Source organism: Macrosteles quadrilineatus, unplaced genomic scaffold (assembly GCF_028750875.1).
Source record: "Macrosteles quadrilineatus isolate MER2022 unplaced genomic scaffold, UCM_ALF_1.0 Scaffold_17__1_contigs__length_3442018, whole genome shotgun sequence".
Classification (NCBI taxonomy): Eukaryota; Metazoa; Arthropoda; class Insecta; order Hemiptera; family Cicadellidae; genus Macrosteles; species Macrosteles quadrilineatus.
Genome location: NW_026542610.1, coordinates 1,411,095 through 1,427,500, shown reverse-complemented (window position 1 = coordinate 1,427,500; position 16,406 = coordinate 1,411,095). Strand labels below are relative to the sequence as shown.

The window sequence follows — 16,406 nt, the reverse complement described above, 5'->3', positions numbered from 1 at the left end:
ATTTCCTCACAGTAAGGTACTTGTAATTTGTGTTGCATTAAAAAAACCCTTGTATGACTAGGGGACGAGTTATTGTTTACGATTAGATCGTTTTATTAGGTTAAACAAGGTTTTAATCTACTGAAATAACAAGAAACAAACTGTAAACAAAAAGACAATTCTATTGGCATTCTTTCTTGTGGTAGCAACAGACGGAACTAACAATAATATTGTCTTCAGCTGATCCATAATGATGAAAAATCTACTGAGGGAGTATCTTTAATCTATTTCAATACTAAGATAATATTTACACAGAGTATGATGATTCATTCCGTATTCCTACCACCAGGAACAGAAGAGGTACTGTGGACAGTCTCGCAGTTCCAATCCGCCTCACATATTCGCTGTAGCAGACGCAGCTTACCAGGCTTTGATGCACCAGAGGCACAGTCAGAGTATAGTGATAAGTGGTGAGAGTGGCGCAGGCAAGACTGAGAGCGGCAACTTGCTGCTCAAACAGCTGGTATTCCTTGGAAAAGTGAGTCACACGATGGATGTTATTTTTTTTTTACAAGAAATAGTTTTGAAACTAGTACCTTTTGTGTTTTGGTTAAACACATTTCAAATACTAATCAGGATTTTTTAATTAGTCATTGAGTGCTTTAAAATCTGTGTGCTTTGTTTAAAAATCACAAGAAAGACTCCCTTTTAGTTTTTAAGAATAAAAAAACACTTAGCTAGGACAGCAAAACGTTTATCTACTATGATACCTGTATTAGAGATTGAGTAATCTATAAATGTTGTTCTTGGGCCTATGGTTTAAAAAAATGTCAATAAATAATTTTTTTTATAACCAACCTAATTACCAAATTAACCTAATAACCTAAATTGTATATACACAGAAGGAATAGGTATACATATATACAGGGTGAGTTTTAATTGTCCCCCCCCCCAACTTTTTTCTACATTTTTTCAAATATCAATCCCAGACCACTTCCAAACATTGTTGGGTAGTAAGTACTTCATTTTGACAAGGTGGTCATTTCCGGCCGCCATCTTGGATCCGCCATATTGGATGCAAAATTTTTTTTTCAAATGTTAAGGTGGGGTTGTGACCCATTATTTCGAACTAAATTTTTACCCTGATTACAATGCCGCAAACTGTTTTTAAAAATCTCGATTCATTCTAAAGTTATGAGGGTTTTTAAAAACTTTATTTTTAGCCCATTTTAACATTGTACATTTACAAACTAAGGCCATAATCTCAAAATAGTGCTAGATAAAGATAAGTATACACTACCAGTCATTGTTGACCTATTTTCACTTGGTTATGACTGATGTATTTTTTTCGGCCGCCATCTTGGATCCGCCATTTTGAAATGTGATAAATTATTTCAAATATAAAGGGGGTGTTGTGACCCATCATTTCTAACTACTTTTTTAAGCTGAACTTAATTCCATGATCCGTTTTTCATTTTCATTTTTTGATTTTTAAATATTGATATTTTTTACAAAAAAAATTGCAATATTTCCTAAATAAAACTTGATAACAAAAAATGGATTAAGGCATTGAGTTTAGCTTAAAAAAGTAGTTCGAAATGATGGGTCACAACACCCCCTTCATATTTAAAATAATTTATCACATTTCAAAATGGCGGATCCAAGATGGCGGCCGAAAAAAATACATCAGTCATAACCAAGTGAAAATAGGTCGACAATTACTGGTAGTGTATACTTATCTTTATCTAGCACCATTTTGAGATTATGGTCTTAGTTTGTAAATGCACAATGTTAAAATGGGCTAAAAATAAAGTTTTAAAAAACCCTCATAACTTTAGAATGAATCAAGATTTTTAAAAACAGTTTGCGGCATTGTAATCAGGGTAAAAATCTAGTTCGAAATAATGGGTCACAACCTCACCTTTACATTTGAAAAAAAAATTTTGCATCCAATATGGCGGATCCAAGATGGCGGCCGGAAATGACCACCTTGTCAAAATGAAGTACTTACTACCCAACAATGTTTGGAAGTGGTCTGGGATTGATATTTGAAAAAATGTAGAAAAAAATTGGGGGGGGGGACAATTAAAACTCACCCTGTATAGGTCTGAGAAACAGGTTCTAGGGAGTGTGTAGTACAAAAAGCTTACATACAACAGACTTTAAATCGTCAAAAGAAGCCCCCAAAAATATCAAATTAATTTTGTTGGTTAAATGTTTTGTGTATTCCTACTTCCTTATTGTATTCCTAAGCCAATAGCTCTTTTCACAAAAAACTTCCCGTCTTTATTAATTAATCCCTGTATTGTGAATCACAATTAATTTAAATTTAAACAGTAATTGGAATTTCTTGATTGGAATGTCATTGTTTTATAGCTATTTACATTACAAGTGTAGTAAGAGTGTTTTTACATCACATAGGGGAATGTTGTGCAACGAGCGGAAGCGAGTTGCATAATTCTCCCAAGTGATGTTAACAATCTCTTGCGTAACGTGTAACATACAAGATTTTACCTGACCCGACAATATACAGGAGGTTACGAACAATATTTTTCATTATCCATTTCACTCATCTTCTAACAGTAACGCTCATTTACAAACAAAAGCTAGGTTAGGAAAATTCTTCAAAGCATAACAATAAAATTCAAGCGCACAGCTGATTTCTAGCGTTGAACGTCGTTGGCTCCATAGAGGTTATATTTTTTAAGTTAAGCACTCAATGTTATTTAAATGGGTTTCATTACCTCACCGAGTGAGTTTTTTCAACTTTACATCACTCGTGAAGTAAAGAAGTTGTATACATCACGCTTGGGATAGGGAAGTTTAACATGGCGGGTTAGGTAAAATCCTTTACCATCTTTATGGAAATATACCAAACTACCTCTCTAACATTCCCCTCACTTAACCTAACCTGTCTTCAGGCCCCCAACCGAGATTTGGAAGCTCGTATACTTCAAGTGAACCCGATCATGGAAGCGTTTGGCAATGCTCAGACTGGCATCAACGCCAACTCCTCTAGGTTCGGCAAGTTCCTAGAGTTGAGCATGACTCGTGGAGGGAGAGTAACAGGTGCCAGACTATCAGTGTACCTTTTGGAGCAGTCCAGGGTGGCTCAACAGATGACGTGAGTGTTCACCTTTCATTTTCGTAGGGATTGGTTTCAAGTGTGTTAGGAAATATATATCTTGTTTTAAAGTTATTATTTTTTTAGAGTGGGTTTGCTTCCTTCTACGTATGACAATAGTTGCAAGTCCATTTAGTACGTTTAGTAAAATTAGTACATATAAATTACCTGTAAAATATTAAACAAGCTTCATGTGTGTTTTTAAATCATGTGAAAACTATTTATTTACCAATGCCCAATAATTTAAAACCCTTATTTTTATTCTCCAATAAAATTTATACTTTCTGATTGGGCACTAAATGGTTTTCACACTGTTGTCAACAAACGTATACGTAAAGTAGTTAGAAACTATGAAAAATGTCAATTATGCGATTCATTTTTTCTTTAATTGCATTCAAAATATATACTGATATTGTACAGAGCAAGATATTCTGCAATGTAAAATTAATAAATGAAACTAAAGCTTCACAATGATTGCAGAAATGAGAAGAACTTCCATGTGTTCTACTACCTGTACGATGGTCTACACAATGACGGCAGACTTGGAGAGTTCCACTTAGATCCGACATTGAGACAACAACACAACTTCCTTACAGCTGATAGCCAGGATGTACTCAGTAGACAGGTAAATGGAAATTATTATTTATATTATTCAAATTTATTATATTTATTTATGTTATTATTTATTTTAATTTTACAAATAAGACACCCTTGTTTTTGCGAAACTGGATACTAAGTGGAATCCCAATTGATTTGTTGATTCCTAAGTACAGTTGAATTGTTTAGATATTTACTTTTAAAAGACCCTCCTTAAAACTAACCCCCCCCCCTCCTAAATCAAAACAATGAAAATTCTAAGAGAAAAGACCAGCTAGGATTTACAAACATGAATAGGTCTCTGTGTTTGTCCAATGACTGATCTTCATTCTGCTTTATTTAATATATCTGTATCCAACAAGCGAGAAATGTAACATGCTTAATTGTTTGTCATTTTAAGCAGACTTGAATGGTGATAAGAAATTTTGATGGGTTATATTGTTTTGTTGCTGTTGTTTTTTCTAACTGTGAACCTTCTTATCCACGATCAGAACGAACAGGTTTGCAGACTAACTTTACTAACTTTTTATCAAAATTTAATAAAGAAAATTATAAAACTTTCACTGTATTACTCTAAGTAAGGACTTACAAATAAAATTTCAATGAATGTTGTTTTTGACATCTGTGGTACTAAATAAATACCCCTGCTGTAGCAATCCTGCAGTGTAAGCAAATTTCCATTTACCTGGTTGAATTTTCACAAATATATTCCCCTAAAATATTCACATTTATCTCCTATTTAAATTAAATTAATTTTAATGAGTACCTAACTACTTGAAATGGGGGAGCTTTGGGCCCCCAAAAAACCCTTTGGGGATAGTCAACTCTGATGGAAAATTAAAAAAAGAGTAAAGAAGTCCTGAATGAAGTTTTTACCATGAAGATTATGATAATTACTGCTCTATCAAGGTTCCACATTATTAACAGTTAAAACAAATACTATCCCACTATGTTTTAGAACAATGTTCAAAAGTTCAAAGAGCTCAAGTCAGCGTTTGAGGTTGTGGGCTTCCGGGATGGTGAGGTGAACTCTATCTACCGTGTGATGGCTGGCATTCTACACCTCGGAGATATTGAGTTCGGAGAAGTGGTCTCTGACGACAACACTGACAACAAGAGCAGAGTGATAGATCTGGCTCCACTGCATAGAGGTATTGATTGTAGCCACCTGCAATATGTTAATTTAAAAGATTTTTTCATCAGGCTAGAGCTATGTAAAAAAAGTTTTATATTGCCTTGTATAAAGTTATTTTACATACATCTATCTTCTATATACTTAATCCAATAAGGTTTTTTTCCGTAACATCCCTTTTTTTCAGCAGTCCTATTTATCCGATTAGTTCTTTGCCCTACTAGCGTTTGATTTTTTACTTAAGTTCCCTTTCAAAGATGCTGACTAGCTTTCTTCATAATGGTTTAAAAATGGAACAGCTGATCCTTCAGATGAATTGTAACATAGACAAAGAGAATTAAATATAGACTGTCAGCTGTGCTGCGGTTACCAAACAGCTGGGAGCGGTGTGCGACAGAACCTATGGTAACCATGGTAACCGCACCATGGCTGACAGTCTATATTTAATTATGTTTGTCTATGATTGTAACCACAGTCAGATTGTAAACAAGAGATAAACCAGTTATGAAAATAGATTTTGAATTTCCTACTTTTTGATAATTTTATGTAACAACAACTATCATAGTAAAATAATTTTCCTCGATACCACACTCAGTGATCGGCTCATTCATTTTCTTTTTTAATAAGATATTGTTCACAGCTGGTCTAGCTACATCGGCACAAATAATCGATGGTATGACATACTCAGAATATTATTACACATGGCTTGTGTCTTGTCCAGCATCGAGTCTGTTGGGTATAGAAGCCTGCGACCTTCTGGAGTGTCTGACAGCCAACAGTGTGGTGACCCGAGGGGAGACCATCACTAGGAACAACTCTGTAGTAGAGGCTGTGGCTACTAGAGATGCAATGGCCAAGGCTCTGTACAGCAGACTGTTTGATTGGCTGGTCAACTGCGTCAACAGTCTATTGTGCTTCAGCACAAGGTGAGTACAGCCTTTACAAAATTAGCTTTAATTCTTTTGGCACAGGAGTGTTTTGGAGTGGGAATAACATTGGCAATAGCTTGGTAATGATAGTTTAGCGTTTTATTACTTTTTAGCGAATTTCCCATATAGGGAATAAGCTATTACCGTAGTACTCATGGTAAGACCTGGACGCGGGACCGATTTTTTTTCATTTTGAGGTCCCTAGAGGCCAAAAACACCATCCGTTCAAATTCATATATATATATATATTTATATATTTATATATTTATATATATATATGTGTCCGTTAGCACGATAACTCGAGCAAAAATGATCCGATTTTGATGAAATTTGGTACAAACGTGTAAACCTACGTTTATTCGAACGAGTTCGCGATCCAGCATGATCGGACCATGGGAACGGGGGTTTACGGGGGGTTTTATGGGGTAAAAATAAGTTTTTCCCATTTTTGACCCAAAAAAAATAAAATTTAGCAATTTCTTTCCAAACCATTTTGTAGAGCTTAAAAAACAAATAATTTAGTATATTAAAGTGTTATTATGCGCCTTATGGTTACGGAGAAAATTCCAAAAAATTGTCAATTTAAAATTCCCATGTTATTCTTATGGAGAATAAGTAAATTGTTGTAGTTAGCTTGTTTATGAACATATTTTGATCAAATTTGGAAAATGTTTTTATTTCTTACTAACTATTAACGTTTTACAATAAAAAAAAACAGTTTTACCCTCCCTGATGCAGCAAACCTAAGTACTAGTTAAACTAATTCTATTTAAATAGAGAATAAATGTTATATTTTTTTTTTTAAGTAGACATTTCAGTGTAAATCCAATCAGTCAAATGGAAATTTGCTTAGTCTGCAGGTTTGCTGCGGCGGGGGTATTTACCTTTTCAGCATTTTTAGATATTTAAATGTAGGCTATAAAATCTAGAATATTTATTGCTGTTGATGCACACAATTCAGATATAGGCAAAGACAACATAAACGATTACAATCTACAGCTAGTGTCCTGCAACAATGTAATCGATCGTACAATTATAAACTTTTACAGACTGTTACAAAACTATTACCATTTATTACCTGTAAACAGCAGCAAATAACAAAAGTCAGGAGAAGTGAAAATTAAATATCGAGGGGAGGGATGAAGTGGAACAACATCTTTAGAAATTACAACTTTTTGACTATTTTATTTTGATTGGAAAAATATCCAGACCTATACTGTGATTTAAATTATATAAAATGAATAACAACGATATATTGTTTTTATTAAGTTTTTATAACTTATATAAATAAAACCCCTGACTATCCACAAACAAGTATACAAATTTTTTGCTGAGTATGATTTGGAAATCCATAAGTAAATTATGAATAAAACAACTTGTTTTCAAGAAGTTCAATTCCATTGTATATTGCATTCTTTTGTCCTAACCTATACATGTGTTTGTGTCTACTTGGTTCAATAAATGAGTTATTGAGTTAAATGTACGTTTTTGTCACAGAGGTGAACAGCTGGTTGTTGGTATCCTGGATATATTTGGTTTTGAGAACTTTGCTCACAATTCCTTTGAACAACTCTGCATCAACATAGCCAATGAGCAGATCCAATACTACTTCAATCAGCACATCTTCACTTGGGAGCAACAGGTAGGTTCAATCAGTTTATCATTACTCAAAGGAATTTTAACTCAGCATTTTACCTATTTTGTGTAGTGGAGAACAATCAGTATTTACTTTTAAAAGACCCTCCTTAAAACGATATAGGATATTCACAGAGTAAAGACTAGGGAGGATTTTACAAATAAATGTCTGTGTTTGTCCTGTGCCTGATCCACTTTAGTGTCAAAATTTCAGCCTGGTAGGTTCATTATGTTGCATTAACAGTTAGATACACAGACATAAAACATATCTTCTTCATAAATTCAATAAAATAATTGTTTGAATGAGTACTGCTGCTATCCTGAATTTTCTTTTTTATTTAGTTTATAATTGATATCACATGTACCTTAGAAGTATGCTGATGTCAAATATTCTTTGATCTATGTCCATGCATACGCCCACAGAACAGGGACATTTAGGAAGATATGATATAAACTGAATAATGTTTTTAATGATGTTAATTCTACGATAAGATTCATGCTCTTTTGTTATCCAACAGGAGTACATGGCGGAAGGTATTCCTGTAGACTTAGTGGAGTTTACAGACAATCGTCCAGTCCTGGACATGTTGTTGTCTCGACCACTCGGATTGTTGGCTTTGTTGGATGAAGAAAGCAGATTCCCTCGGTCCAACGATCGATCTCTTATTGGTTAGTTGGTATTTTGTACACAGTTTAGGAGTGTGTTGAATTACTAAACATAAAAAAATTGCTGTGTTTAAATAGAGTTTTCCAATTTGTAAATCTATAAGTAAATCAATCTTTGGTCAGATTACACTTGAAGTTTGTTTTTATTTATATCTTCATTACACTTATTCCTTATTTTGTCATACAAGTTAGACCTCTTATAGTACCAAGTACAGCTGAGGTATTTTTAACATTAGGTACATGGAACCCTTTAGAAAGGAATTATGACCTTAAAGGGCAATTTATGACATAATGGATAGTTTTGCGCAAGGTTTTTCGTCATGACGAACATTTTAAGTACTGTATATGGTTTATGGCGGTGTGACTTGTAGTTTTCTCAAAAGTTCATGGTTACTTTTGGATTTATATGGATACACAAAAAAAAAATGTTCTCTATTCACACTAATTTGTAAAGGTTGAACTTTTACTAAACGATTTTCCTTTCCAGAAAAGTTCCATGCGAATATCAAAAGTAAACTGTACATTCGGCCGAAATCGAACGCATTGTGTTTTGCCATCCAACACTTTGCCGGCCGGGTGGTCTACCAAGCCGAGGGATTCCTGGACAAGAACCGCCACTTCCTGGCTCCAGAGGTCATACAACTGCTGAGGACTTCCGTAGTGGACACTGTTAGATACTTGTTCCAGTGTCCGATCACCAAAACTGGCAACTTGTTCTCGGCCAGTCCTGCCCCCACACCTTTGGGAACTAGGGTGAGTGTCAGATTGTAATTCAACTTTACTGTTTAAGATACCGGTAGTTCTTTTCTTTTTCTTTAGGTCTAAATTATAGGTACAGTTTAATCAAATGAACCATAATAATGAAAAATGAGGATTGAAACGAAAATGTTCCCAAAAAATATCCAACGGTAAAAGGCTTGAAAAATGGCAAGACTTTACATAGAAGAAGCTATGACTAAACCTGTGATTAGTCACTGTCCAACTTGCAGGAGATCAGTTATTTAGTCCGAAGTTTGTAATCAAATCAAATCAAATCAAATCAATTTATTGTTGTAGACATTTCACAATGTTTTAACAATCGTCATAAAATACATAATGCTGTTATTAATACAGCAAATGAATACTTAAATGTAATCAATCAATATAGGCTAATAAGTTCTAGTATTAAAAAAATATATAAATACAGGCACAATTAAATAGAAATATTCTGACATGTAAAAAAATCCTCCACTGTATATGGGCATTTTTGTATTAAATATGTTTTCAATTTTGATTTGAAAGTGTTCAAGGACAACTCCCGAGACTCCACTGATAAATTATTAAACAATTTAGCTGCCATGTATTGAATGTTTGTTTGACTCTTTGAGTATTTACAAAACACTGTTTGCAAGTTGTTTTTAAATCTGGTTTCATAATTATGTCTATTTGAATTTTCTGAGAACCTATCTAAATGATTTTTTACATACAACAGAACTTGAAGAATATATATTGTAGGCAAAGTTAAAATTTTGAAATGTTTAAATATAGGTTTACAGTGAGTTCTAGAGCGTACACCACTTACAAGCCTTATCGCTCTTTTTTGCAATTTAAATAACATTTTGGTATATGATTGGAAACCCCACACCAAATATTCCGTAACTCAATAAACTATGTATCCGTGCATAATACACTGTTATCAAAACATCTTGTGTTACACAACCTAACAGCGTAGAGTGTCCGTGCGGGGAGACGTTCTGCTGCAGATGCGGCCGGGAAGTACTGGACTGTCAGCTGACCTGTCAAGCTGCTCGGAAAAAGACTACCTATCTAGCCGCATGCTTGGCTAGGAGAAAACTGCTACGACTTTACTCTACACTTAAATTCATCCGATGTGTATCTTTGTTTTGAAATATTAATTATATGATATGATATGATATATCAACTTCAGGTCTTGTAATTCGAAATACATAATATCTAATACTGTGCTTTTAAGACTAACAACCAATCTAAGCATTAGACTAGTGCTCAAAGTAGTTCTAATACCATCAAATACAGCATAATAAAACGAATTAGTGTAATAAATGTTTTTAGTAAGATTCTAAATTTTATAGTCGTTTAATGTTGAAACGTTCCTTTTTAGTTTGTCATGACCACAGCTGTTTCATGCTTCAAATGGAGCACATCATCAGGTCAGAAGAATGTCAAGTAGTCTTCATTGAATATTCCTCGTACTGGAGTTTGTCAAAAGTTTAATAATAAATAGGTGACAAAACACATAACGCGGAAACACGAAAATACGGCGCCAGTTGAGCATGAGTTGCGACTTTCATGTGACCCCCTACCCCTACTCCCGTCTTATCCTTACCTTGTTCCATTGTTGTCTGTTTATTGAGTATTGAATAGCAGTGTTGTTGATGATGTTGGATTCGAATGATAATTTTTCGTTTAATATATTCTGTGGTTGTTCTTTGACGCCTTGTAGGTTTCAAACTCCTCAACTGTATCCATGTATCGTCCTTTATTGCAGAGTTGTACTATCTCTAAATTATTGTCAATATCTGTGTACTTATGGTTGGAAGAAATTAGGTGGTTTGCGTACGCTGATTTGGAATTTTTCTTCAGTATATGTTCTTTGAACCTGATAGAAAAAGCTTTCCACCATTTAGTTGCGATAAAACACTTTTATTGACTGGGCCAAACCAGCTGGACTTTGTCAGTCATAAAGCTGAGATCATCTAATTCCGTTTTACACTCACTTTGCTTTGATATTTAGTTTAAATTACATTCAAATTATGTCGCTGTTTTGGTAGTGATTTAGTGACTTAGACATGTTAATTTTACTACAGGAGTCCAATCGCTGTGCCAGTGTGATGGCCTTACAGTCCCAATCCAGAGCTCAACAGACAGCTGCTACTTATTTCCGCTACTCCCTGATGGAACTGCTGCAGAAGATGGTTGCTGGTGTGCCACAGTTTGTGCGATGTATCAAACCCAACGACTCCAAGTCCCCTCGAATGTTTGATCCTACAAAGGTATGAATCTACATCATTCTGAGAGCAATTAGGAAACTTTATATTAGTAACTTGTTAAAAGTTACCTACTGTTCAAATAAGGTTAAGTCGTAATTTTTCTTTATATTTTGTTTTCATTAAGACATAACAGTTTACAATGATTATAAGTGGCTTAGTTTTTCCTCAAAAGCTTTGCATCTTCATCACAAATATTAAGTCTGTTTTGCTGTATGCAAGTTAGACATGGAAAGTTACAAGTTTAATTACGTCCTAGCTACAAGCGTTCATCAATAGGCGTCTTCGCCGTATCATGAACATTCATTGGCCTGAGATCATCGCAAACGAAGATTTATAAAGAGAAACAGGTCAAATTCAGGTTAAAATTTGAGAGAGGAAGTGGAGGTGGCTGGGACATACTCCGAGGAAGCCAAACAGAACCATTGAGAAAGATGCCGTAGATTGGAACCCGCAAGGTGTCAGAAGAAGAGGTCGACCCTAAGAAACCTGGATGAGGACCGTTATTAAAGAAGCGAAAGAGGTTAACAAGACTTGGGGAGAAGTGAAGGCACTTGCTGGAGACAGGGACAGATGGAAAGCTCTTCTGGAAGCCCTATGCTCTCATAGGAGATAAAAGGAAATAAGTCAAGTAGTTTTTTCTTGATAGCATGCAAGTCCTGAAACTTAAGCGCATCTATTTACTTTGTCAATGAAATGTCCAATTTCCCATTAATTTTTCAGGTTGTTCGACAGCTGAGGTATACTGGCGTTCTTGAAACAATTAGGATTCGGCAACATGGTTTTTCACATAGAATACCGTTTGCAGAGTTTCTCAAAAGGTAAAGCTTCCCTATTGTAGTTATGCCAAAAATTGGGTTCAGAAACAATCTGAAAATATGACATTGCTAGTTCAGTCAAAACAGTACTTATTCGTTTTGACAGTACTTATTCAGTCAAAATGTACTGAATATAATATAAAGGCACTCACTGATCATTATACAGTAAGTACAACAATCCTTTGTACTTTGGACTAAGAGGTAATTAGTTTAATTTCACATTTCTGTATCCAAATAGCTATTGCAGCCATTTAACTTAGAGGGGAGAGCTGGTAGAGGATGACTGACTGTGAAACCAATAAAGCAATGTCATTCTGGTATGGCTACTTAAAATTTATTAGTTCAGTTAATCCTTGCATTGTAACTTACTGGCTAACCCTTTGGTTTGCTTGATATATTCCACGCACAGGCTTTTGAAGCCCATGTGGATTGTGGACCGGCGAATACAAGGGTAAAAGAAACCAACAACCTCTTAAAGAAAATAATTGTATACATTTTCTGTAGTGCAAGTACTTCAACAAATTTATCAAGTCTGTTGATTTCAAATGATTTAACTCGACAGTTATCATTGCTGTTTGTGTCACACAGGTATTGCTTCTTGGCATTCGGGTTTGATGAAAGAGTGTTGGCTACACGTGACAACTGCCGTCTGATGCTGGTCAGACTGAAGATGGACGGTTGGGCCCTTGGAAAAACCAAAGTGTTCCTTAAGTACTACCACATAGAGTATCTTTCAAAACTGTATGAAGATCAGGTGAGGATGGACACTATGATTTAATCTCAAAATCGGTACAAAAACCTGACCAAACCTACTACAAGAATTTAAATTCTGTTTCTGCTTCAACGTCTATGGAATATTGAAACAAGTTTTATTTTTCAATATTGTTAAATTAATTAATTAATTAATTTAGGTGTAGCATATTGTTGCCAAATATTTGTTTTACTTTGCAGACCTCACTTTGTAACATTAGAAATTAAAGATACTTATCTCACTAAATATTAAAATTATTTGCTGGGTGGTTTAAGAAAATACAAGATATTTAAAAAATGGTCTTAAGGCTACTGGTAGGTTTTTTTTAGAAAATGATTTTTTTTACCTCAACTTCCTGTCACATAGACATAGCAAACAAAGTCACATAATCAGTAACAAGCAAAAGAGGTGAATGCAGTGATGAGTCAGTCATATCATCTATAATATTAAAACGAAACAGGGTTTTTTTATTTCACGATTCTGAATGAACCACTTGACCGATTTTGATGATTTTTGTGTTGAAAGAAAGATAATTTTGAAAACTAGGGAATGTCGAAGCCATAATTTTAGTTTAGGGTCCCAGTTATTTAGAAATTAAGTTTTAATTTTTGAAAAGTCTAGCAGCCGACGCTAAGATTCTAAACTAGCTTTTGGCATAAAATAATTTGCTTAACATAACAGCTGTAAACATTCAGCTTTTGTGTCACAAATTCAGCATTTGGATAAAAATGTAAAGACATACTTAGGGTTGACTTATTTATACTATGTGTAATGCTTATCATTGATACGTTCAATTCTTCTGTAAGAGGATGACAGATTAATTAAATATACATAGTAAAATACTAGGATGTTCAAAGTATATTTAAAAGCAATCTTTGTAATATTCGATTTGTTTTAGAGCAATATAATTTGTTTTAACTAACAGCTGGTTAAATATCAACTATGGAATTATGAGGTTATTTTATTTACTCTTATTTTGTCATTGATTATAGTAAATAAGTAAGATTAGTAGAGATAATTAGACCACAGTTTTAACAAAAATTAATTAAACCACAGTACAAATCGAGGCTCTGTACACGAGTCTTAATAAAAAAGGATAAATGAAAATTATTTTACTGCTACACTTTTCAAGCACTTTTGCTACGCTTTTTGTTTACAATTAAGGTTTGTCTGGTTTAACTTTGTTTGGATTAGGCGCGGAAATATTGATGTCATAAAAAGAAGATCAAGAATAATCAGTAATCACGATTTTAAATTACCACCACAACCTCAGCCGGGTTTTATACAAAGATAAACAGATGGATGACATAGATGAACACAACGTCAACATTGACCTAGGATACTGCAATTAGACAAACCATCCTTTTATGAAATCGTGTTCAGTTGTGGTTACGTTTGGGGGTGCCTATATCAGCGCCCCCAAACGTGAAAATATCACTTTTATTTCAACGATGAATATATTGTAGATTAAATTAACTAATATGGGAAATTACGATGTACATTTATTCAATGAGTGTGGGTAATTATCAAGGATAGAACTGATAACGGTATGGATAATAATCATTGACAATTTCGTCATTAGCTTTACTAGCGTGTTTACTTTTTATATTCCTGCTACATGTGACCAGTTCTTTTTACAATTGATGTTATTTGAACCAAACAGCTGTTTCAAAACAAACTGTTATTGTTTTTACTTTTCTTTGTTTACGCTTATTTATTTAGTAATTAATGCAGTGATAGGTGTGACGATTAGTTTTGATGTTAGGACACCAAAGTTAAATTATGTGTACTGTGAATTTTATTGGATATTATCGTTTTATTTTAGGTAGTTTCTATTCAGACCTACTGGAAATTGTGTATAGTAGTTGTATTGTGGTGATAATAATTATGGAAGAGGCAGGTATGCTATGGAAGGTGGTATCGTTGACTAGGTCTATACACTTCTCATTTGACTATTACTCTCTCTACTGTAGGCTACTTATAATCAGTGTGCGTCTGTGCGAAACGGCTGCAAATCTCACTTCAACAGTTTTAACATCGAAAAATTGCAGAATTGCTGTTTTATTGTGAATTTATCGGATTTAAAATGCATATCGTATAGGCCTATGATGGAATAAAAACATATTTGGTCACACAACATTTGTTTACAAGATGATTTTTCTCATTAAAACTGCAAGAAACTTTGTCTTTGAGTAAACTAGCTGATCTGAATTGTACACGGTTTTAACTGACTTCTGAATTCCCGTACGTAGGACGGGCTAACACCTCGTTTATATAAAAAATAAATGTCTGGCATTGCTTGACATAGGTAGTACTTTTCCTCTGGCCCACTTTGTTTCGTTTAAATGGCTTCTAAATATAGTCAATCTTAGCAGTGAGCTTTGCCAATAGCCCATTTCTGGCAAATTGTCAAGCCTATTCACACCAAAAACGTACATTTCTGTCTGTCTTTCCGCTTCATTACAACTTGAATACTAACATTATTTCTTGATTCTAGGTCCGTAAAATTATTCTAGTCCAAAGCTGTATCCGGAGGTGGCTGGCGCGCAGCAAGTACCACAAGGTGAGATGGGAGATGGCCACAAGTGTTCTAACCCTGCAACGCTACGTGCGCGGTTGGATTGCGCGGAACCGACTGCAAACTCTCAAAAACAAGGAGGAAAACCGGAAAAACATCGCTAAAAACAAAGCCGGGAGGAAACAGAAGGTTGAGAAGGAGAAGTACATTTCTGAAAAGGATAGAGATATGTCGAGTAAACAGGTGCAGGAGTCACAAACCCCAGTGTCAGAACTGGGAACTCCCTGGGGCAACGTGAAGATGAGGAGGAAATTCTTCTCGGAACTCGAGGATAAAGATGAAGCGGCTACTATAATACAGAGTCGTAAGTTGAAATGTCATTGATGTGTTTAAGTCCACATATGCTGATTTTAAAAAATGTTGGCTATTAAAAAAAAAAATTGAAAATTGGTTGTTTACTACACAGACCGTGACATTGATAGGTTGAAAGCCCACTGGGATTTCTTTAGGAAATATGCACTCTTCAGCCTTTATGTCGAATCTTATTCAAAAAATAAATGTTACCATTGTAAAAAATTTACAATAACTAACTTATATTTTAATTTTGTGTCATCTTTTATATCACAAAAAATACTAATACCATTTGTAAAATAAATATCTACCATTTTATATGAGTTTTTATTCGTTTAATTTTTTATTTCATTTCATTCTTGCCAGTGATAGCTCTTGTAATTTACAGATTTCAGAGGTTATACTGTTAGGAGACATTGGGCACCAGAGGTGGCTAAAAGAATACACAGTGATGAGAATGGAAAGAAGAAACCTGAAGTAAGTAATTAAGTATTTGTAGTTTATTAATAAACGTACTTGTCAAGCATTTTTTTAAAGAAATCATATTTACCTAAAATAGGCGTGAAAGTTTGTTTGCAATAACGTTCTGAAATATATGCAAATTTTCCTCTACTGTGTATTTCTTATGAGATAGTGGTCTTAATTGTAATTCAGTTCTACCTAGACACACATATAAAGGGGCATGGTTGGTCAAGTGAACGCAGAACCTATCTGCTCAAGATATGAATCTGAACCCTGCCAAGGGCCAACGGCTTTCAGCTATGGTAGGCCTAATTCTTTGACTCAGATTTCTAATTCCATACTAAGCTTTTTGTTCATCTACTTATCAAATAAAAATTGATTCAGCTCTCAAATTAGGAAAACCTTATCTGTATGTAAAAAAAACTTCCTTCAAAACCAT

At 34.4% G+C, this 16,406-nt stretch overlaps 1 protein-coding gene across 5 annotated transcripts in view; it reads left to right on the top strand.

The window, feature by feature from the left end:
- The window catches only part of LOC129005178 (myosin-IIIb-like), a 101,772-nt gene that overhangs the window by 75,165 nt on the left and 10,201 nt on the right, over positions 1 to 16,406 (top strand). For all 5 annotated transcript variants that reach the window (XM_054434004.1, XM_054434003.1, XM_054434005.1 and 2 more), the window contains 13 exons: positions 329 to 517; positions 2,901 to 3,103; positions 3,584 to 3,728; positions 4,659 to 4,851; positions 5,554 to 5,758; positions 7,259 to 7,403; positions 7,915 to 8,065; positions 8,550 to 8,815; positions 10,888 to 11,073; positions 11,791 to 11,888; positions 12,474 to 12,639; positions 15,134 to 15,518; positions 15,894 to 15,982. In XM_054434004.1, the coding sequence (XP_054289979.1) occupies positions 329 to 517; positions 2,901 to 3,103; positions 3,584 to 3,728; positions 4,659 to 4,851; positions 5,554 to 5,758; positions 7,259 to 7,403; positions 7,915 to 8,065; positions 8,550 to 8,815; positions 10,888 to 11,073; positions 11,791 to 11,888; positions 12,474 to 12,639; positions 15,134 to 15,518; positions 15,894 to 15,982 (2,421 nt within the window). The remainder of the gene's footprint in view (positions 1 to 328; positions 518 to 2,900; positions 3,104 to 3,583; positions 3,729 to 4,658; positions 4,852 to 5,553; positions 5,759 to 7,258; positions 7,404 to 7,914; positions 8,066 to 8,549; positions 8,816 to 10,887; positions 11,074 to 11,790; positions 11,889 to 12,473; positions 12,640 to 15,133; positions 15,519 to 15,893; positions 15,983 to 16,406) is intronic.